General features: G+C 36.5%; 4 protein-coding genes across 6 annotated transcripts; 3 read left to right on the plus strand and 1 right to left on the minus strand.

Annotated features, from left to right (window-relative positions):
• Positions 1-807: 807 nt before the first annotated feature.
• Positions 808-8,241, plus strand: LOC122307001 (UDP-N-acetylglucosamine transporter UGNT1-like). Its single transcript, XM_043119589.1, has 10 exons — positions 808-1,303; positions 3,140-3,216; positions 3,541-3,702; positions 3,799-3,932; positions 5,405-5,535; positions 5,628-5,672; positions 5,780-5,877; positions 6,722-6,829; positions 7,451-7,507; positions 7,650-8,241. The coding sequence occupies exons 1-10, from the start codon at positions 1,114-1,116 to the stop codon at positions 7,722-7,724; spliced, it is 1,077 nt and encodes a 358-aa protein (XP_042975523.1). The 5' UTR covers positions 808-1,113; the 3' UTR covers positions 7,725-8,241.
• Positions 8,242-11,095: 2,854 nt separating this feature from the next.
• LOC122307054 (U11/U12 small nuclear ribonucleoprotein 25 kDa protein-like) lies at positions 11,096-16,298 on the plus strand. Of its 2 annotated transcripts, none has more exons than XM_043119669.1 (4): positions 11,096-14,260; positions 14,500-14,671; positions 15,123-15,222; positions 15,670-16,298. In XM_043119669.1, exons 1-4 carry the CDS (start codon positions 14,152-14,154, stop codon positions 15,718-15,720), a joined length of 432 nt encoding a protein of 143 aa, XP_042975603.1. In that variant the 5' UTR covers positions 11,096-14,151; the 3' UTR covers positions 15,721-16,298. The 2 variants fall into 2 exon arrangements, with proteins under 2 accessions (XP_042975603.1, XP_042975604.1); XM_043119670.1 differs by having other exon boundaries at positions 11,157-14,260; positions 14,500-14,611.
• Positions 16,299-17,045: 747 nt separating this feature from the next.
• On the plus strand, positions 17,046-20,085 carry LOC122308401. Of its 2 annotated transcripts, none has more exons than XM_043121699.1 (5): positions 17,046-17,455; positions 17,843-17,993; positions 18,698-18,936; positions 19,203-19,376; positions 19,642-20,085. In XM_043121699.1, exons 1-5 carry the CDS (start codon positions 17,168-17,170, stop codon positions 19,726-19,728), a joined length of 939 nt encoding a protein of 312 aa, XP_042977633.1. In that variant the 5' UTR covers positions 17,046-17,167; the 3' UTR covers positions 19,729-20,085. The 2 variants fall into 2 exon arrangements, with proteins under 2 accessions (XP_042977633.1, XP_042977634.1); XM_043121700.1 differs by having other exon boundaries at positions 17,050-17,455; positions 18,716-18,936.
• Positions 20,086-20,677: 592 nt separating this feature from the next.
• Positions 20,678-22,107, minus strand: LOC122308402 (calmodulin-like protein 3). Its single transcript, XM_043121701.1, has 2 exons — positions 21,233-22,107; positions 20,678-21,156 (listed from the first exon to the last, which is right to left on the minus strand). The coding sequence occupies exon 1, from the start codon at positions 21,918-21,920 to the stop codon at positions 21,234-21,236; it is 687 nt and encodes a 228-aa protein (XP_042977635.1). The 5' UTR covers positions 21,921-22,107; the 3' UTR covers positions 20,678-21,156; position 21,233.
• Positions 22,108-22,445: the final 338 nt, after the last annotated feature.

The following is a 22,445-nucleotide window of genomic DNA, read 5'->3' on the forward strand; positions in this document are numbered from 1 at the left end:
CTTTGGTTATTATGATGTTGCATAAACGTCAAGGACGATGCAATTAATTAATGTTAAAAATCCCATGCATCAGATTGCCACGTGACCAAGCAATTAAGCTATAATTAAGTCAGTTTTCGAATTGTAACGTAAGATTTTCAAATTAACTCTAAAATCATTTTGTAATTAACTCGATAAACGTAAAAATAATAACAATAATTAAAAAAAAATGTAAAAATTGACAATAAATAACTCAGATATACCACGCTACAACTCTATGTTCCCAAGAATCTAACTTAAACTCGACTTGATTCATAAAATAATAATAATATTTTTCTAAAAAAAAAAATCCTTGAGGCTTTCTAGTTTCTATGCAAGAAAATATTATTAATAATATTCTATTTTTCTGAGAGGGAATAATATTTTATTTTTTAGAAAAAATTTTTATTCATTATCTCCGCATAGATATATTAAATATCATACATAATTTTTTAATTTTTAATTTTTTTTTCATATTAAATATATAATATATAGATAATGAGTAGAAGAATTTAATTAATTTAAAAAAAATAAAAATAAAATATATATATAATATAGTAGATAAAAATGATGGATAACAAAACCCTTAACCCAGCTAAGCATCTTAATTATTTTCCATGAGCTGCCCTGTACATACTCAAAAATTTCTCTGTGTCTCTCTCGTTTTAATAAGATATTTGATTTGATTTTCTTTATATATAAATCGATAGTAAATTCTAAGAGAAATAAATAAATCTCCTTATTTATTGACCATAATTCAAATGGATCTCTTTTGTCGTATAAATAATTAATTCTCGGACGTTGCGTTATTATGGGAAAAAATTGATTGTCATGGAAAGCTTAGCCAAGTATCTTTAATTGTCTTCCTTGAGAGGCTCTGTGAAAATCGTAGTGGAGATTCTTGCACCTTTTATCTCGTGTGAGCGAGTGGGATTCGTACATGTGTGCAAGAGGCAATGTGCTTTGCATATGTATAAGGGAGAAAAACATGATCTCCCCAATCAAGTCGCAGTCTTTTGATTCCAGAGGAGTATTTTCTCAGACATCTCTTTCTTTTTTGTGTCAATCATTTTATCTGGTTTGGGATTTCAGAAAATGATGGATTCTAAGTATTCAGAGGTACCCAGACAGAGAGACTTACCTGGTGCTTTGGCCATGGGCACAGTGAAGAATCAGAAAGTACTGCCGGTGTCTGATCCCTCAAAGGGTGAAGAAAGCCGCAGTAAAGGCTCGGCCATGACCAGAAAAGGAGCCTATGCTGCCATCTCTTACATGGCCTCTGCAGGTTCCTTTTTTTCCTTTTGTCATTTTCGCCACTACTCACAGTCCACTTCGTTTTCCTTTATCCTTTCTGCATTATTTGCTTGTGACTTTCTTTCTGTATAGATATTTTCATTTTCGGTCAGCAATATTTTTTTGGCTACGCTCTGCTTGGTTGGTGAAAAAATGATGTAGAAGTTAGTTCTAATGACGTCAAGATTTGTTTTTGGACGTATGGTGGTTTGGTTAATCAAAATTATTCGACCCAACTACAAGGCTGTGTTTGTTTTGGCTTTAAGCTCTTGGTATGTTTGGTTGGGCGGAAAATTGAGGTTATAGAGCATGTTAGGTTCATCGTCAGGAAAATCAATACCTTTCTCTCAACAGCCGTAAGCCATATTCCCGGCCACCTTATAGCCCCTCTCCCCACGCAACTCTCACGACCATGCTTGTTCACTCTTGCAGAGTAATCAAATTACATCCGCTCCCTTAGCCTCCAATGTAACCTCTCCTCTCAATGCTATCGCTTCTCTTAGACGAGCAATTGCCGGCCGTCGTCCCTCTGGCTCGTCGCAACGACCCATTTGCTGGCTTCTCGTGGAGGTTTGGGACTTGATAGTGGCAGACGGGATTAGGACAGTTTGCAACAGTTTTTTGGTGGTTGAAGAACCTTACAATGGGCGGCACTATGGTTTTGGATAGTGGTGATCAAATAAATAAGTGACATACAAACCAAATACCCAACAATATTTTTGGATACTTTTTTCTTTAATTTGGTCTCAACCAGACAATTGAAACCAATTTTGAATAGTTTACTCAGTTTATATTGAAACAGATGCAGCCTAAAGAAGGTGAAAACGCTTTGAAGAAATGAATATCGGTTCCTTGAGTTTGAGAAGCGGAACTAAACTTATGAATGCCAGGGTGAAATTTGGTTAACTGATTCAGCAAACACTATGGCATAAAAGAAAAAGTCACTATTATTGAGGTAGTCTTGGAATACAGACTAGTGGTATTAACATTCTATTACAATATGCTATGTCATTAAAAATTAGAACTCACATAAGCAATTTAATGGTATGACATTTTTTGATAGGTTGATACTATCACATCATCTATGCTCCAAAAGTATCTAATAATTTTACATTATTGAGTTGGTTATATTTCCTCACAAAGAGGTTTAAAGGGACAAATGAAGGGCTGAATAGAAATTATCTGATCTACGATAGTCACAGATATTGTTAGCCCTGGAAAGTAAAGTAATATCTACTAGGTTTATTTACGGTTTGTGGGTAACAAATTAAGAAGGATTGGAGGAGCAACAATACAGTGTTTGGATGGTTTTACTTTGAGAATTAGTAATCGATTCCCATTCCTTCAATTTCTTTGCCCTTTTGCTTTTCTTTATGGGTTCACAATTTCTACTTGACCATATGTGAGTGTGTCTTGGTCTAGATGTGTATAAGTAAGCATATGTGAGTAGCGGGGATTCTATAAGGATAAAAAAGAAGGGATTTTTATATTTGGTTGTTAATCATGCATAAGTGTCTCTCTTGTATATGGCCTGTGTACATAGGCTATTCCAATTGCTTTCGTCAAAAAAATTCTTGATTACTTTTTAAAGATTTTTTTAATCTAATTACAGCGAAGCTCATTTTATTTGTTAAAACTTGGCCATCACCTATGGTGTTTCCACTATTGCTTTTTAAGTAACTTCAATCTCACGGTGAGAGAAGACTTTGGTCTGAATACTTGTGCCAGGTTTTGGCTACCGACTTTACCATGTACCGGTTAATAGGTTTTCTGTTGGTAGCCATATTCTGTGAAAATGAAAATGATAATGCTGTCCTCCATCCTGCAGTTCTCTTGATAATGTTCAATAAAGCAGCCCTTTCTTCTTACAATTTCCCACGTGCAAATGTCATCACACTTTTTCAGGTATATCATCTGCTAATATCGTCTTATTGACCATGCTTTATATACTTAACTATTAAGTTGCTTGTGCTAACAATGTTCTATGAACTTAGCACTTATTTTAAATTATGATTTCAATTCAATTCAAATTTGATGATCCTTTTCATTTTTTTTTAAACTAAAAAAATTTAAACATGTGTCCCATGTGCCACATAAATGTTGATTAAAATCTTAATTCATTCTGGCCTGACGATAGTGATGCTCGTTGAGTAACTGTTTTATGCAATTTTCCTCTCTCTTTTTTTCACTCGACTAATTGGAGCTTTGTGTATCTCATGGTTATTTTAGACGCTATCTTCATGTTCAATTCTCTACGCGATGAAATGCTGGAAGATCATTTCTTTCACAATGGATGAATCACAAAGCATTACATACAACCCAGCAACCCTTGTACCATTTAAGACATTGGCTCAAACTCTCCCTCTTGCAATATCATATTTGCTTTACATGGTATGTATATGATGATATACGATAGTTCACATTTTTCCCCTGGTATAAACCATAATCTTCTAAAGAATGCCGACTGCCTATCTTCTTTTGGTAAAGCTGGTCTCAATGGAATCTGTACGGAGCATAAATGTTCCCATGTACACCACCCTCAGGCGAACCACCGTGGCTTTTACGATGACTATGGAGTATCTCTTGACTGGGCGGAAGCATTCCCCTTCTGTTGTTGCCTGGTATGCAACCTTTGGTATTCTTAGTTTTTCACAACGATCATGTCATCAATGTTATTGGAAGCCAGAAAGTGGTTAATTAAGTGCTGTTTCAAGATTAATGCATGACTGTATGCATGAGTGTGCATGCAAGCTAAGTATCAAAGAGAAAAGGGTTCAAGTATTATTTTAATATTTTAAATTTTTTAATAACGAGACTACCTATCAAATAAATTAATGTCTCAAATCTATTCTATGTATTAGGAAAAAAAACTTTTTTGTAGGCTTAATCTAACTAATCCGAGCTAACAAGATTTTAATCTCTGTAAATTCTCATTTCCAATATTGTGAGTCATCCTAAAGTTTTCTAAGTTATACATAGATTATAGCACTGATATCTATTATGTGATAATATTAAATAATGTCATAATCAGTTCTAGACTCTTGATCATCATTAAAAAACTATAAAGATGAGACAGTAATTAGGAATGAGTATTTAGATGTTATTAGAGGTAAAGAAGCTTCATTTATTTCTTAATCGGAAGAATGTCTTTAGAAACAATGAGTTAAAATAAGGACAATGAAACAGATAAGTAGCAATAATACGATGGGAAAGGATGGGAGAAGATGATAGATGGAGGCATTTGTTTAAGATTATGGTTCAATTTAGGGAAAAACAAGGGAATTTTGATTAGAAGTTTCACCGTGGACGGGAGAGATGATTGCAATTGCGAAGAGGGTATTTTTTTAAGGTGTTTTCAAAGAAGCAGAAAGGCCAAAGCCTTTGGTTGAATAATGTGAGCATTGAGCTAAGATTTTGAGTTTAGGCATCAATCTTTGGCTGGCCTTTGGCCTGAGCTGCAAGAGGCAGAAACTCATTTTGAAGGTCAAGCCTAACCTCTGTAGTCTTGGCTCTCCGGACAGTGAGTGTGGAGTTGAAATCAGTCCGTTATCTTTTTCCATATTTGCATTAGCCATCAATAAGAGTTCTTGATTTGGCTATGACACCATTGACCGAAGGTGGATATGGTGCTGGATAAGAATGTAGGAATCCGCTGAACTTTTTTTAGTAGTAGTTCTTTTACATGCATAGACGCATAATATCATTAATATTAGATTTCTGGATTTCTTCATTTACCTTGTAAGTATAGTTGATTTATGTTGGATGTTAAATTTATTTTATGTGGAGCACGTTTGACTAATTTTTGCGATTATGATCATCATTGCAGGGCTTGTTCTTTTTCTTAATCTGCTTTTTAACTTTATTTTTTGTTAAATGTGCTTTTATATTGTGTCAATATTGGAACTTTTTTTGGCAAGTAAAAGGAAATGATTCTATGAAAATAGGCATCATTCACACTTGCTTAAAAGTGACAGCCATATGAAAAAAATTCGTAAAATACAAATTTAATCATTTTAATATGTATGATAAGAAAACTATGTAATTCATCTTACTTGCACATTTCTTAATTGAATAAATCCGTGTATTTCATCAGTGTGGGGATAATTATACTTGGTGCATTTGTTGCTGGAGCTCGGGATTTGTCATTTGATGTCTATGCCTATGCTGTTGTTTTCATGGCAAACATCTGTACAGCAATATATCTAGCTTTGATAGCTCGTATTGGTAATGTACTCATTCTTATATCTTCTTATGTCTCCAGTATTGTGTGGTTAAGAATTCCTTTTTATTAGTTCAGTGTATCCTCGATCTTTCAGGTAAGTCCAGTGGCCTGAATACCTTTGGTCTTATGTGGTGCAATGGTAAGATCAGGGTTCTAACAAACTTTCATGACCTTTAGTTCATTTGTTGTGAAAGAAATTATTTGGACACGTCTGTGCTCAGTATGAAAATCTAGCTATTTCTGTAGGAATCATATGTGGACCAATCTTGCTGTTCTTGACATCAATCAGAGGAGACCTAGAAGTGGCACTAAACTTCCCTCATATATTCTCCCCTGGCTTTCAGGTGCTTGTTTTATCACAGAAAGAATGTTATGCTTAGATGTTTTCAGGTGCATTATCGACAGCAATGCATGGTTTTAGTTGCCTCATTCCTGTATCGTGGTAGTCCTTTGATGCATATGATTTGCTCTTCTTAAGACTACATTCTATTAATTAATCATGCTATTCAGCCGGAAAGTGCTCCTTTTCTTAATCAATCTTTCTCTCAGGTCTTCTGTCCTGCCTAATAATGCTTCCTGTTTAGTTATTCAGCAACAAAAGTATTGTTATAACACCTACTTCTTAAACAACTTACTATCTGAGGATAAAGTGTGGTCATGACAACAGTATCCTAGCTGTTCTAGTTTATCACTTGACTTGTCTGCTTTTACCCCATATTATTGTACACCTTCCCCCTCTCCCTCCCCCAACCCCCTACAAATTTTGAATAATGTCGGTATCCTCATCTGAATTGATAGTCCAAGTACATAAAAATATAGCCCTTGAAAGATCGTGACCCCGACGAGGCCGTCCTTTGGATTGAAATTTTCAGATACAAGAATATTTTGATACTAATCGCATCCCCTCAAACTTCTTTCTAGGAAAGAACACATCCATATCTCGTGATAAAACATATCTTGGTTCCTCCAAACTTCTCTATCAAGATTATGACTCCGACACACATTGTCATGCTGGTTCTATGAAGACCTAAGTTTTTATCTTTATATATGCTCTGTTTGTGCCTCCCACACTTTAATCAGATACCACTGCAGGCTATATTAATCCCATAGTTCTCTAAATGAGGGCTACAGCATTGGTGAATTTTGATTGGCCTAATTTCTAAATTTCTCCATTTGAATGTTTTGCAGGCTGTGATGCTTCTTTCCTGCATTATGGCTTTCTTAATAAACTATTGTGTATTTTTGAACACCACTCTCAATTCAGCACTCACTCAGACAATTTGTGGTAATTTGAAGGTATTCAATATCTATTTCCAACTTCGTGATACCCTGCAAAGAAGCAGACATGAATCTGTTTTAATATTGATGTAACTGCGTTAATATATATTATCATTCTTCTCCTGAAAATTGGTGCACTACTGCTGAGTTTGAACTGCAAAGTCAGTGGCTTATTAACTGCCACAGGCTGGGTGAGCCCGACTTTTTCAGTTGGACCATCTGAACCAACAAAATTTTTTATACAGGCGAAATATATCCATCAAATACTAGATTGTGCGTTTCTTTAGATCCCTATTTTGGTTACCAGAAGTCTCAATAGCCACATCGAAGCCAAGACACCAGCATTTTGGTTGACATGCTGATCTTGTGGCTGTTGGTTCAATTTGTTTCTTAAAAGCCAGCTTGACTTGGTGAAATTGGTAGCGTCATTATGTTCACTTAGTTGAATAAGGCATTAGTATATGGCTGCAAACATAATTTCTGGTTTTGTGCACTACCTTTATGGTCCTTAGTGAGGATAGTCCTTGGCCTGGCCTGGCCTGCCAACTTCTGGTTTTGTTCCATACATATCTTTTAATTTTGTACCCTTCCCACAGCTATTCTCAGTAAATTCTTCCTTCACACCCAATTCTGTTGTAGGATCTTATTACTATTGGGCTTGGCTGGCTACTGTTTGGCGGGCTTCCGTTTGATTTGGTGAGCATAAACTTCTACTTCTTTCTTTTTGATGAGTACGTGAGCATAAACTGCTAATAAACCTTATTTTTATGCGATGCTCTCATCATTGCCATTTTCAATCCTATTTTCTCATGTGAGCCTCTGTCATGTTCTTTTCCAGTTGAATGTTATTGGCCAATCCCTTGGTTTTCTTGGATCCTGTTTATATGCCTATTATAAACTCAAAGGAGAGTAAGTATATGAAGCTGCTGCATGAAAGTTTTCCTTTTACAGGCGGTAACTAGCTCAAATGGCTCAGTGTTGCTGCTTCTGTCAGCTGCTGTCAAATTTTGATCCGAGGATTAAAGGTTCTTAGGAAGCATGTGAAAAACATATAGAAATTTCCTTTGCATTATAGGACGTTTTTGTTTCAAATTACAAGACAGGTCCTTTTATAGTCCACTCCCGTTGCAGGCGAGTTGCAGATTAGAATGCAATACAAATTCAATTTTCTTTCCTATTTAAATTAATTAAGACTCAGAGTAAACATTAAAACTTCAGGTTCTAGTCAAATTGAGAGATCAGATTATAGATGACAAATCTTGACATCATCTGTAGTTCTTTTTAATATTCAGTGATCTCGCTATCTTTTGTAATCAATCGTTCAGTCCAGTGTATTGACTTTTTCTCTTTCTTTCTTACATCCTTGGGCTGGAAACCTTTTGGCTGAAAACAAAATTTGAAGATTGTGGGATAAAAATGATTTTAGACGAGATGTGATCTTAATCAGCATAAGACGTGATTGTGGTCATGGTAATGATAATATGCCACTATTTGATTGGGAAAAAAAGGGATCAGAATTCAGAAGTCCTGAATACATTTTACATATGAATGAATATGCATGATTAGGTTGTTCTTTTGCATTACAGCTTCGACCAAGAATATAATCAGCTTAGTTGTGTTGTCGGTTTTCCTTTCATCCAAAAGCGATGGCAATGGAATTGTTTTCTTTTTAAGAGCCATTGCTGCATAGTAAGCATTGCATGCCTGAACCTCCAGCTAGACATCATGATATTTTTCTGCACTGAGAAGTAAGTGTACAAGAATTTAATCTTTATATTAAAGTCAGATGCATGCAGGGTCGGTTCAGATGAGTTTTATGTCCCAAAAATTGGTGAACTTATGTCCCATATTTTGCCTTGTGGGTTGTGTTTTGGTCTGGCATCATTGTTTCAACCTTTCAAAAGCGTGAAAAAGATTCTTCCTTTCACTTACTGCTGAGAAATTTAATTTGGGAGGTTCGAGGAGGTAAGCGGTAAGCATCTTGCATGTGTGAACAGAGGAGTATCATGTATACAGATACAGGACATGAGAGGGAGAGAGAGAGAGTGGAGTTCGTGAACAGAGAGGTGGCTTTCTTGTCTCCACAAGCTGACAAGTGACTTCGGCCTAATTGCCATGCATCATTGAAACATAACCCATCATCCCCACCTTCTCAGATTGCAACTAGCTTAAAAAAGTTTAATATTTTTGCATTTCTCCACCCTCATTTCATGCAAAATGTCTGTAAGAGAGAGATTGCAACACTTACCAACCGATTTTCCAAGAGAATGCTCATGAAAATTCAAATGTTCGTACTACCACCCATGCAAAAGGGCACAAAAAAAAAAAAAAAAAAAAAAAAAGAAGTTAGAAGATAACAAAAACCCCAAGTTCTTGACTGCAATCAAAACAATAATATCTAATCAAATTAAAAAATAGGAGGAAATTAGTATAGTGATTTAAATACTCTCTTGGCACGCATTAGTATTACTCGAGAAAGCGTGTCTACCCTTTCTTTTTTTAATAAATTAAAAAGTGGCCAATCTGGCCTGCCGAGCATTAAGAAAATCTCACTTATGAGTAGAATATATATATATATATATATATATATATGTGTGTGTGTGTGTGTATGTGTGTGTGTCTCTTTGTGCGCACCTTTAATCAAGGGTACTCTCAAAGACCAGCAGGTACCCTGTCCTAGCTTGATTAATTCATATTACCACTGCGCATGCATGTTTTTGCTACAACGAGACACATGGGACCGAAGATATTCAGATGACTTCTCAATTAATTATCATTCCTCAGCTTGCAATATGATCACTCATTTTACTCACTCACTACCACTGGTGCTGTTATATGCTCAATTACAATTTATCTTTTAAATTGGACCTAATAAATTGATAACTATAATAATTTGATAGCGACATTACAAAAGAGATAATATGATTTTACAGCCTAAAACACCACAGAAAGCCAAGGGAGTAGAGGCAGCTTTTGACCTCTACAGTCTATACTCTATACTACTCTAAGAAAGAGAAACCAACTGTCGAGAGTGGAAGTCCTAGGATCTGGTGATCAGGAAAGAAGAAAGCAGAAAGAGGAGGGCAATGGTTTAAGGCGTGGGGGAATCTGTTTGGATAGTGGCACGCGAACTTATCGCCATAAATCGTGTGTGTGAGAGAGAGAGAGAGAGAGAGAGAGAGAGAGATCGGGCTGTTTTAAAGCCCTTTTATTTATTAAAAGGGTCTTTTGCAGTTCCCAAAAATCTTCAAAGAAGAAGAGAGGAGAGTGGCCCCCATTTAAATAGAAGATAAAAGAAGAATAGGGTGGTGAAGGAAAAGGGTAAGCAAAACCCAAGGAGAGTGTCTCCTAATGCAGGCCCAAGGCAGTGCTCCTTTAGAGCCGGTGTCCCCGCTTTGGGTTGTTGGATTGGATATTTCGCCTATTTGCGTAATGCTAAAATATGTCTCTGAAAGCTACCATCAACTTTGTACGTACCTCTTCCATTCCCAAACTTTTTTCTAGACGCTGACATTCTGCATTCCTGTTCCCAAGATTCTTCTCTCTCTGTGTGTGTACACAAACACAGGCCACAAAACTTGTAATGTGACCATCTTTTACTTCTACGTATTGATTGTTATGAGCTACTTTAGAACCAAATTTAGGGTTAACGCATAATGGAGGGTATAATATATAGATCCCTCTCCCTCTCAAAATTAACCTACTACTTTGTCGGTTATCCTACCTCGGATGGTATATTTTTGGGTCTATATTTTGACAAGGGATCATCATCTATATATAATTGATGGTATACGAATATGTATATATATCTACCTTTTCGCAACGTACTTGCAAGCTAAGACTGATTAAAAAAAAAAAAAAAAAAACATCAACTTGTTTCACCGTACGTTGCTAATTAAAAAAAAAAAAAATCTGTTTTTTTTTTTTTTTCATGTTGGACATATTTATGGCATGTTGGACATTTTTTTTTTCATGTTTAGTTAGTAATTAATAATCTAATATTTTTGGATTGGAGTGGATGATGATGATCTATAATTGCTGGAAAAATCTGTTCATATATACGTGGGACATATAAGCCAACCATCTTATTCTCTGCACTATATATTTTATAATGAGCTATGGAAGCATGATACAAAAAGGTGGGGATATTTAAATAACAATAGAAAAAGGTAGCAGTACAATCAAAAGGAGGAGTTGTGTATTTTTGGTTTTCTGGTGGAGAATATTTCAGGTGCATGCGCAATAAGGTGGAGTTTGATTTTATTGAGTACAAACTAAGCATGAAAAACCCTAAAGTTAGTTGTGCTCCCCATTGACATCATTCCACTCACCTTCTTCACCTTCCCATCCCGAGGCAGAACCTCCCAGTATACATTCTCTACTTACCCACCCTTTCGCTCCTCACTCCACTCTCAACTCTATCTCTCTAGAAAGATGGTCGTTCTTTGATATGTATATATTTTCCCTCTCATGTTCTACTAGATATAGTTTGTTTAGTTTAACATGCAGGTGCAATATGTAATATCATGGTTTCCGTCTTTGCGTACCATACATCGATATTCTAATCTGTATGTTCATCTTCTTCATTAAGCTAGCTTCTCCTTTTGCTTCTAACCAATATTTGAGTTCTTGCTTGAAAAACACTTCGTTCAAAATCAAATACGAGTACTGCTGAGTAGCAATCAGCTGGCTCGTTACTCTTTCTGTGTGTGTGAGTGTGTGACAACGTTTTTTCGGTTCATGACTATATATCCGGCCATTTGGTACATGCATGCAGTTATCGTTTCATGACTAGATAGATGCAGGATTTGTATTGTGGCACAATTTTGCAGTGGCTACATGTAAACTACATGTGCGTCAAAGTCTTGCATGCTTTTCACCTTCATCCCCGCGTGACTTATGAAATTATATATGACTATGATTTTAAGACCACACGGCACACTGGCCGGGCTTATTAGTGAACTAGCGATATCGAACTTTATAAGCTTTTTCCCTCTTATTTTCCTTATTATAAAGAATATAACTACCAAAAAAATATAATTATACCAAATACATTTGCAATGACACCATTTGTTTGCACTATATATATATAAATAAAAGAGCCCTTCTATTCATATCATCCGGCCTACACCACAGTACACACGGCTACAGGTATTTTTTATTTATTTATTTTTTGTCATATTCTTGTTAAACTAAATTAATTATTCTCCTTCCATTCATATACCATATATTTGATAAGGAAAAAAATGTGAAGCTGTATAGTGCAAGAATAATGAGCTGGATTTTTCTATATATTCATGGATCAATATTTGGAGATCCCACTTCAGCATTGAGTAATAGAAATTAGATCCCTACCTTTTGACTTCGTCTGGCCTGTATCCACCTGCAGGCAACGTCTTTTTCCCTACCATCGGTGTAAAAAATTATCATATCATTGTCCTTTGGTTGAAAATGGGTCCATTAATTATCATATCAACGTCTAGTATATTTTCCAGTGCTAGTTCTTTCTGGTTGGTAGTCGGTAGCTAGCAGGCCTGGCCTGCAAAAAGCTCGAAAGTCGACAAGACCTCTGCAAACTCTTTAGTCCACACATGGCTTACAGTATAATGTACATTAGTCTTGCTGCATGCATGGAGCTGGAAGAAACTTTTGCTTTATGCTTTTTTTTTTTCCTTTTCTTTTTACTATATATAAGAGATCGATCTAGATGTTGATGGATGCTTAGGAACCAAAGAAAGCGATGTTGGTGTGGTTCAATCCGACGACGGATTTACGTGTGAAAGTCGTAAAAGACGATCTCAGATTGAGCCGCGCCAATATCACTTTCAATATCATGAGTTCCTCTATCCCTTTCCTCTTCTCTCCCTTTAGTTTCTTTCGACAACTTGGTTAATTTAACTGATATTATTCATGAGTCTTTCATTTTTCTTAATATATATATATATGCCATGTGTTTTGTATAACCTCTCAGCTTCTTACAGCTAGCAGTTAGTATTTATTTCGGAGAATTCAACTTTTTTGTACCATATATTTATTGAGGTCACAGTGATTCGCTGAGGAACTGGCCAAGGTATTTCGCTAGCCCTATCTAATTTAGTGTTTCCCCGTATCAGCTAGCTAGCATTTAATATTGCTGTTTTCTGGCTCCAAGCTGCAGTACTGCTTCCGTTTCAAAGAAAAAAGGTACGTTGTAATATTATATACATACAGAACTTTCTAAAGTAGAAACTCTCTGTACATGATGATCTGCTCTCTTGGGCCCTTGGCTCTTCATCTCTGGAGCAATGGATCGGACTTCATTTAATTCATGTTTTTTTTTTTTTTTTTTTGAAAAGACATTTAATTCATGTTGATCATGTTAACCGTATCTCCCGATCAGCATGCAATCAAATCATCATGTTGAATAGCTAGCTGCATGCATGTGGTGATCATTAAATTTAGTATGCATCATTTGTTTTGACGGACACCTTTTGGTCGGTTATATATATATAAACATATTATATAATATATATATATATATGCCACAATTAGTATAATCAATTACTTTTTATTAGCCTTTACGAGACAGGGTGCCGTCAAAAAATAAAAAAAGGGTCCTGGACTATTTATTTGATGTGCACACCCCTGATGAGTACACATTATACGTACGTACGTGATATATGGTAGTGCTGTCTCCCGTACGTAGGAGTCTTGCCGGCCGTGTCACTTACCACATCTGCCTTTTTTACTTTTTGTGTGTGTCGTGTGTGTGTGAAACGGCCGCGAGAAAACGTGTTCTGTCCATGACCCGATCGCGCGAGCTAGCAGCATTATTCAGTGAAATTTTTGTCTAAATCGAAGTTAATCATCATGCATATCCCCGCCTACTATTGGCCGGACACACACACACACAAATATATATATATATATATATATATATGTATGTATGTATGTCTATGTATATTTCTATAACCGTCTCCGTCTTCAAAGCTTAGCCATCCAACGAAGAAAAGAAAAAAAAAAAAAATTCTTTTGTTTTTTTGGAATGATCAAAGCCCTAACCCTAATTAACCATTACTACCAGCAGAAGAGTTTGGTTTTGTTATTTGTTCTTTCTGTTGTCCGCAAATTCATCAGGGCCCCCCTCTCGAGGGCTCTCAGAGAGAGATCTAGAGAGAGAGAGAGGGGAAAAAAAACTCTTGTGATCTATACAATGATCTTAATTAATGAAAGAAAATATTAGTCATGGAATAGAGTCATTTAGGATCGAACGTCACATTGAGGTAAAAGTTAGGATTAGGCTTTTAGCCGCAATACTCGATCGGGGCATGGGGTCGGACTTGCCGGAGGCATAGGCCGGAATGTGGGCCTCCGTCTCTTCACTGAGCGTTTGGAAGAGTTTCGCATACCGCAGCCTGCCTCAACAGCCTCTCAAGCTCTCTGTTCACAAATTGGATGGCTCCTGCTTTGGTAAATCAATGTTTTCTCATGATCCTCGTCGAATTAATACACATAAATTATATATATGTGCATGCAAAAGCATATAGCTAGGCACGTACGACATTTCATGTATTATGAAATCCGTGCATGCATGCGTTTTGTATATAATAATGTACGAAATACGTATTTATTTTCGCATGTATACGTACAAGAATATTGTGAATTTGGATGCCATTACAATTAACATGGAAAATTTTAATTTCAAGCAGAGTTGTTTGTTGCAAGGACGGCAACAATAGCGGAGCTGAAAGAGGCGGTGGAAGAGGTTTTCGGGCATATTTCACCAGATGATCAGGATAGAGAAGACGTTACGATTTCTTGGTATGTGCACTACTGCGATTTCTTGGAGCGCAAACGCACGTACACAACGGGAAAAACAAAGTAATTGAACATGATGTTGGTCTGGTAATTTAGCAATCGTGTAAAATGTCACAACTTCCATAAATTTGTTGAAGTTTCATGAAAATTTGGTCGCTGATCATGAGGGGTTCGAAAAATTAAAGGAACTTAATATATCTGATCATCAACTAATAACAATGATCATTGAGACCTGATCACTACAGATCCGAAACACTGATCCTCTGATGCATGGATCTGTTGAGTTTAATTAATACAAAAAACTGGCAGCTTAGCATGCAGATCATGAGGGTGATCATCATGAGTACATTTTTTCTAATCAAACCAATTAAATACATGACTTTTTTAGTTAAGTTCTAATTACTTCCTGCAGCTTCCCAGAATGTCTCTGCAAGTACATGCAACATGGTAAATTTTGTTCAATTTTAGGTATATAAAATTGATCTAGGACTGAAAATATTAATTTGGCGTGCAGGTGCCTTGTATGGAGTCATTTTTGCTTATGCTACAAAGGTCAGAAACTAGTTGATGATAAAGCATATATCCGACTGTATGGAATCAAGGATGAGGATCAGGTCATGCTAATATAAATTTATATACATATAAATATATATATTTATATTATTTCACTTCCTGATCATGTTGGGAGTTAAAAGAACATATAAGTAGTACCATAGTTTAATGATGTTTTTTTTTTTCTCATACTAGATCTGATATTACTAATATTAATATTATATCTTCGATCATTAATAATCCAAACTGAAATATATAGTTAGACATAATTAAGTACTGTCCCGCATTTCTTCTATATGTTTTTTGAGTAGCTAGGTTGTTGATCATGTACATGAGGATCATCGTGATCATATATATATATATGCATGTTTAATTAATTGCTGCATGCTTAATTAGGTCTTGATGATCTCCTTCTCGATCTGACCCGATCGGAAATGCTAGCTTGCTTACTGCATATATATGTATATAGTACTATTTGCTAATAGTTTTTTCTTTCTCAAAACGAACAGCTTTATTTTGTTCGGCATCTTTCAATTAATGATCAAGAAGACTGGAGGTAGATCATGTAGTAGCTAGGATGCATATGGATCAATCTTGCTGATCATTCACTATCATATATATATATATATTTGGAAGATCAAGGCTAGCTAGCTAGGGCCGGGCGAAGCTGCTGTAGTACGTACACATGCGCCTACGTACCAAGCTGGGATTGAAAGCTTTATTCTTGAAGATGATATATAGATGGAAATTACATTTTTGTTGGGAAGAGCTTAATTTATTATTTATCTATATATATATATGCATGAGATCTCTAGATAGATCGAGCTGATCTCTTCTAGAGCACCTAGCCTAAACGTACGTCTAATTATTTAAGCTTTTGGTACGTATCGCTGACTAATTAGATCGTCATGATCAAGCCTGATCGTGGCGTTGATCGATCATGTTCCATCTCCACTTTTCTATCGTCGACCTCTTTATTTTCGGTCAAAGTAGTACTGCAAACTTTAATCATTCGTGCATGGTAACAAAAGGCATGGGATACAGCCTGCGGCCTGAATTATATTGTCAATGGTACTGGTACTTATATTTGAGGAATCATGATACATTCAAAAGATAAAAAGATATTTATGATTGTGAATTGTACTGTATAATTATTTTGAAAAAATTAAATAAAATATGATATTTATATGAAAAAATATTAATTTTTTAATAATAAATTCTATTCTTTTTTAAAGTGATTACGTAGAATTTACGCACTTTGTATGTAGAATTACTTATTTCAAATCTAGTTTTGGAACCGTACCACCTTAAATTAATTATTGGGCTTTGCTCAACAATACTAAATTGATTAACTTGTTAATCAAATTATTATTACTCAATGAACATTAAGTGAAATGGATCCAATCGCTAAACTGGAGATCAAGCTGGTTGAATATGAATAGGTACTTTATAAAAAAGTAAAACTCATCTTAAAAAAGCATAAAAAGTTATTTTTTTAGTGAAACCTACCTTTTTACAAAGAACTTACGTAAAACTTATCTATTTATGTCTCATTTGGTTATACAATTTAAATAAGATAAGATAAAATATTTTGTTGAAAGTTGAATAAAATATTATTTTAATATAATTTTTTAATATTATTTTTATTTTAAATTTTGAAAAAATTAAAATTTTTTATTATATTTTGTGTAAAGATTTTAAAAAATTATAATAATAAAATAATTTAAATTTAGATAAATAAACGAGCCCTAATTAACATGATTTTTGCACTTTTATTTAAACTTTCATCTGGCCCAAATAACTTTCTTTGTTTGGGTTAGGCCCTGCCTGCTTGATCTGGCCCGCATTGAAACTTAGATCTCTCCGGAGGCTCTATAATGGCATCTATGGCATCGAAATTTCCGCTCGCACGTCTCATTCCGACTAGGCCTTAAACGAACCTATTCATCACCCAATGGCGGCCAATCACGGCTCCTTCAACGGTGGTATGATCCCAGCTAGCCATGAATGAGGAGGGATCGATCGGGTGGGAGGAAGAGAAGAGAGAGTAGAGGTGGAGGAGGTGGAAACATGTCTGCCATAGTGTGCGGCAAGAGATCCTCCATTTTCGAAGACAGTTTGAATCTACCAGCCAATCCACCCGTCTCCAAGAGAGTCCGCTTCTCCTCTTCCTCTCCCTTACGTTTCTCCCCGTCCAGGTCCAGCCACTCTTCCTTTCCTTCTTCTTCCTTCAATAACTCGCCACCGCACTTTATCGAACACCTTCGGGCCGCTTTTCCTCACATGGATCAGAAGGTTGGTTTTTTCTTTTTGTTCCTTCCGGTTATTAAATCTGAAGTAACTTTCTGTCTTATCTAAAATGATTATTACGGATCTTAGGTCGGTATTTGATCTTTTTTTTCAAGATTTTTTTTCCTAAACGGGGATTCCTTCTTTTTTTGTTTTTGGTTTTTATGAAAAATCTCATCTAGAGAGGATAAAGTAAGAGGAAATAACAAGCTGTACAGTGGCTCCTCAATTGTTTTGAGTAATGACTCACGAGTGGCATATGTAGTATTGAGATAATTCAATATATGTGTAATCCTTTTAAGCCAAAGCTTTGAAATTGAAGGGTGTGGATCACATCTGCTTGAGGTAGTGTGAGTAGTTTCTAACCATTTGGGGGACCTATAATTCTTGTAGCTTCTCGAGAGAGCACTTGAAGAATGCGGTGATGATTTGGATTCAGCTATCAGAAGTTTGAACGAGCTTCGTTTAGGATCTAGTGGTAATAACTTGGGCTCTGCTGCAGTCAAGTGTGATGTAACACTGGAAGCCAATGTTCAATCACAAGGTACGCGCAGGCAAATGTTTTGAATCGATTGGTTGAAACTGACTTTTATGTCTGTTTCTGGATTACTTTGGATACACTGATGAATGGGGATACCTTTCCGTAGGTCTGTGTAAAGACATTGTCTCCCTCATTATATAGATGAGACATTTGCTTCAATCGAAGTTTAGGCATACTCCAGCTGAACATTAGGCATTGAATTGTGTTCGACTTCTTCTCACACTTGATGATATAATTGTGATGTACCATATGCCTTGGATCTTGAAGTACCAGATTTTTTTAAAAATATATATATACACATGGGTATCTGGGTCAGCTTGCGCACACCTCGACTAATCTCATGGGACCCTGAAGTTAATGGCTAGATAAACCTCTAGTGGCCCTGAAGGGACTTGAACTGGTGATCATTGGGAAGCAAACCCAAAACCTGACCAACTGAGCTACCCCTCAAGGTTAAGTACCAGATTTTTAAAGCGAATTGTGCCTTATATGAAGTACTAGATCCTTCATACAAGGAGAGATAATGTTTCAGGTGTGCTGGAGAATATAAATTTAAATCGAATTACTAGCAGAGACTAACCACCACCAAGGAAAGAATGTGTCACTTGCAAGCCACCTTTGGTCATCATCCGTTTGCTAGTCACCTTTGGTTTTCCAAATTTGAGGCTTGTGACCAGTAGGCAGTGCTAATTCTTAATGGGCTTCAGTGCAATGTTTTGTTTCAGGTGAAGTGACAACTGATGGACATGTTGCCGCCGATGAGAAGATATCAGCTCTGCAGAACCCTATCATGGATGGCACTGACTGGGTGGAGCTATTTGTTAGAGAAATGATGAGTGCCTCCAATGTAGATGATGCTAGAGCTCGTACTTCTAGAGTGCTTGAGGTTTTAGAGGGATCCATTCATGCAGGTGCAAGTGCAGAGGCAGTCCAAAGCCTTCACCAGGTTGTTTATTAAGTCATCGTCCCTGTTAATATTATTGTGGTTATAGTTTTTAGTACTATGATGCAAACTGTATTGTAATTTTCGTCCATCTCTTTTTTCATCTTTTGTGGGCAAGAGAAAGGCAGAGGGAAGTGTCGGTGCAAGGGGTGCCAGGGCAGTTTGTTATTTTGTTTTTTGGGGGGAGGAGGGGGATAGGAAGTGATGACTCATACCTGATGATGGTTTCTTTATTGGATTGTTTGTACTAATGGCTGTTCCTTTTGTAGGAAAATAAGATGTTGAAAGAACAAGCAGAAGCACTTATTCAGGAAAATACAATTCTCAAGCGAGCAGTGTCTATTCAACATGACCGTCAGAAAGAGTGCGAAGAAAGGAACGAAGAGCTACAACATCTGAAGCAACTGGTGTCCCAGTACCAAGAGCAATTGAGAACACTAGAGGTTTAGCTTACAAATCTAATTATTTCTCGAGTCTCTATATGATCTCATGATTAGACTGAATTTCTGCTCATTGTCCACATCATTGTCGATTTGTTCTATGGAATATAATGATTGTCGATATAGTCTTACTGCATCTATTATTTTGATCGATCCTTTGTTCTTTATAATCATTGCATGATTAAGTTGATTAAGCTATATTTCGACTTTTACTCTTGAAATTTCTTGGGTCAGATGATTATTGTTTGATTTCATGATGCACTACCAGGTAAACAACTATGCATTGACTATGCACCTGAAGCAGGCTCAGCAAAGCAACTCCATCCCGGGTCATTTCCACCCTGATGTGTTCTAGTGAACCTTGTATACGTTAATTTGACATTGTTGATGGTTGATACCTGAGCGTGCCTTCACTGCTAAAAAGGTTCTACGAATTATTTGTAGGCAGTTCAAAAGGTGTTCTGCTGTGCTGATTGGGTCTTGGCTGCGCAGAAGTTTCCTATTTTATATGGAAATGGAAGAAAGTTATTGATGAAAGAAATCTAGTTACATCCGAATACATTGTTAAGGATGACTCATCTTTTCCAGTTGTTTCCTTGAATTTTGCCATATGCTAAACTCCTTACCTAGGGTCCATGCATTCTCGAGATTAGTTAAGATGCTGTTTCTGAACACCCGATGCTAATAAAAAAAAAAAAATTGTCATGTACTATACTGTCATCTGACTTCCATCACACTATCCTGATATGATCATACACGTAAGACCTAGAGAGTGATGGTGTTCAGTCCCTCAGATTCTCACTTTCTTTGGCTGAATAATGTCATTACTATGCACCGCCGATGCAATCTTCCCTAGCTCCAGAAGTTGGCTGCCAAAAATGATAAACTTTCGTATAGAACCCAATTGGGCAAAAAGAAATTGCGTGGAAAGTACTTAATAATTATGCTGATTATATATGTGTACGTACATATATTATGTATAGAGATCGTGATGCTTTTTCGCATGAGTCATGTTTTATTCGTATAATCTTTCTAGGAAAAATAGGCAGTTATTGCATATTAACAAGTTATTTGCATCCAAAGAGTCATTTCTTTTTGTTGGTCAACTACGTAACAACTCAGAAAGACCGAACCTTGCTTATCTATTCTTAAGTTTTGGGTCTATATACTTCGACAACTTAGTACGAATACTTTGTTTCGTTTGTCGGCAAAATTAATAACGAAGACTTCAATCTAACATGCACATTCTACAAATGAGGGTGGTAATTGCAGACTACACCCCAACTGCTCAAAGAACCGAAGACTTGGGGAAGAAAAAGAGTCATATGCTTGAACTTCACATGCATGTTCTTGCTTTCTTATTTCTGTGCAGAACTTCACATACATTGACTACTGCCAGCCAGATTTCTCGGAAGTCGTACGTAAGCCAGAACTTCATCAAGTTGAGGGCGATTTGTACAGATTGGGAGGGCTAACCCTGTTTTATAGATCTTTGAAACGAAAAAAGGAGAAAAGAAATACTTATATTACATACTGTTTTTGGTCAAAGTATTGGGAAATTACATACTTGAAGGTCTACATAATCGTAGATGACTCTCTTCTCCATCATGTGAGGCAGCTGAAATGAACATCTTCTCAAGTAATTGATTGGAAAATGAAATTTACACCTCGTTTTCACTTCGAACTACCATAGTTAATGGGACGAGGACTGGGGTTGGAAGCAGAGATGGTGATGAATACTGTTCCAATACTGTTGAGAGAGAGAGAGAGAGAGAGAGAGAGAGAGAGAGAGAGAGAGAGAGAGAGAGAGAGAGAGAGAGAGAGAGAGAGAGAGAGAGAGAGAGAGAGAGAGAGAGAGAATTAGGAGGCTAAGAGAAGCCTTCCTCCACCTTTCATCATCGTCTTAAACTCATCAAAATTAACCATACCATCACCATCCATGTCAACGTTTCTAATCATCTCCTTGCAATCCTCCTTCTTCTTCCCTTCTTTTAACCCCAAAGAACACAGCACCAAACCCAGCTCCTCTACCGTAATCAAGCCATCTCTGTTTGTATCGAACACATCAAAAGCCTCCTTTAAATCCTCCTCAACTCCAACTTCACTACTTTCAACACCTTTTGCCCCATCTCCCTCATCATTCCCAGCTCTCTTCTCACTAACCATGGACTCACACAGCACGCAGAACTCATCAAATTCAATCAACCCATCTTCATTAGCATCCACTTTCACAACCATTTCTTCAACCTCTTTCTCTGTCACGAGGATTCTGATGTTCTTCAGCGACTCCCTCAGCTCCTGCTTCGTTATGAACCCATCACCGTTCTTGTCGAAGGTGGCGAAGATCTTCTTGAGCTCAGCCTTGTTGTGGGGACTCCTCTCTTTGTGGGAGGCTGGTGGGGAAGTGGTGGAAATCTTAGATGAAGATTTGTTTGCTGAAACAAATTGCAGCCATGCATAGAATTTCTTGGTGGGAAAACGAAAGAATATATTAACGAGGCCAGCAATAAACAGAACTGCTAAAAACAGTACGGTAATTATCGCCATTTCTGTTGCCTGATACAACAAAAAAATAAAAGGATAAGGAAGTGGAAGAAGAAGAGGAAGAGCAGCAAAGGATTGGAGAAGTAGTTTCGTCTGTTTATGAGACTTTGGTGTGTTGAAAAACTTAAGGTAAAGCTCGATCGAGGATTGAAGTGGATACGCGGTGTTTGGTGGTTACTTTTTTTGCATGCCACAAAGTACAAACCGCGTGAACTATAATAACTGTATTTATTGTCAACGAAAATGTTTTGAGTGGCACTTTAGTGGCATTCGAATATTAATGATTTTGCATCAAACAGATCGGGCAAAAAATGACCTGTGTCAACTCTTGATGATTAATTACTAGGCATCAATGTAAATATTGAAAAAAAAAAAAAATAGCCCAAAATTAAATTAAATTTGTAATGGTCAAGGAATATTATGGCTTCTAGAGTCCACCTAAAGCTTATTTCTGTCTTAATGATCATCAAGATTATGCTTTTGTAGAACACTAGAAATTCAAATATTTTAGCCGTAAAATGATTATAC

The sequence above is a fragment of the Carya illinoinensis genome, chromosome 4 (assembly GCF_018687715.1).
Source record: "Carya illinoinensis cultivar Pawnee chromosome 4, C.illinoinensisPawnee_v1, whole genome shotgun sequence".
NCBI lineage: Eukaryota > Viridiplantae > Streptophyta > Magnoliopsida > Fagales > Juglandaceae > Carya > Carya illinoinensis.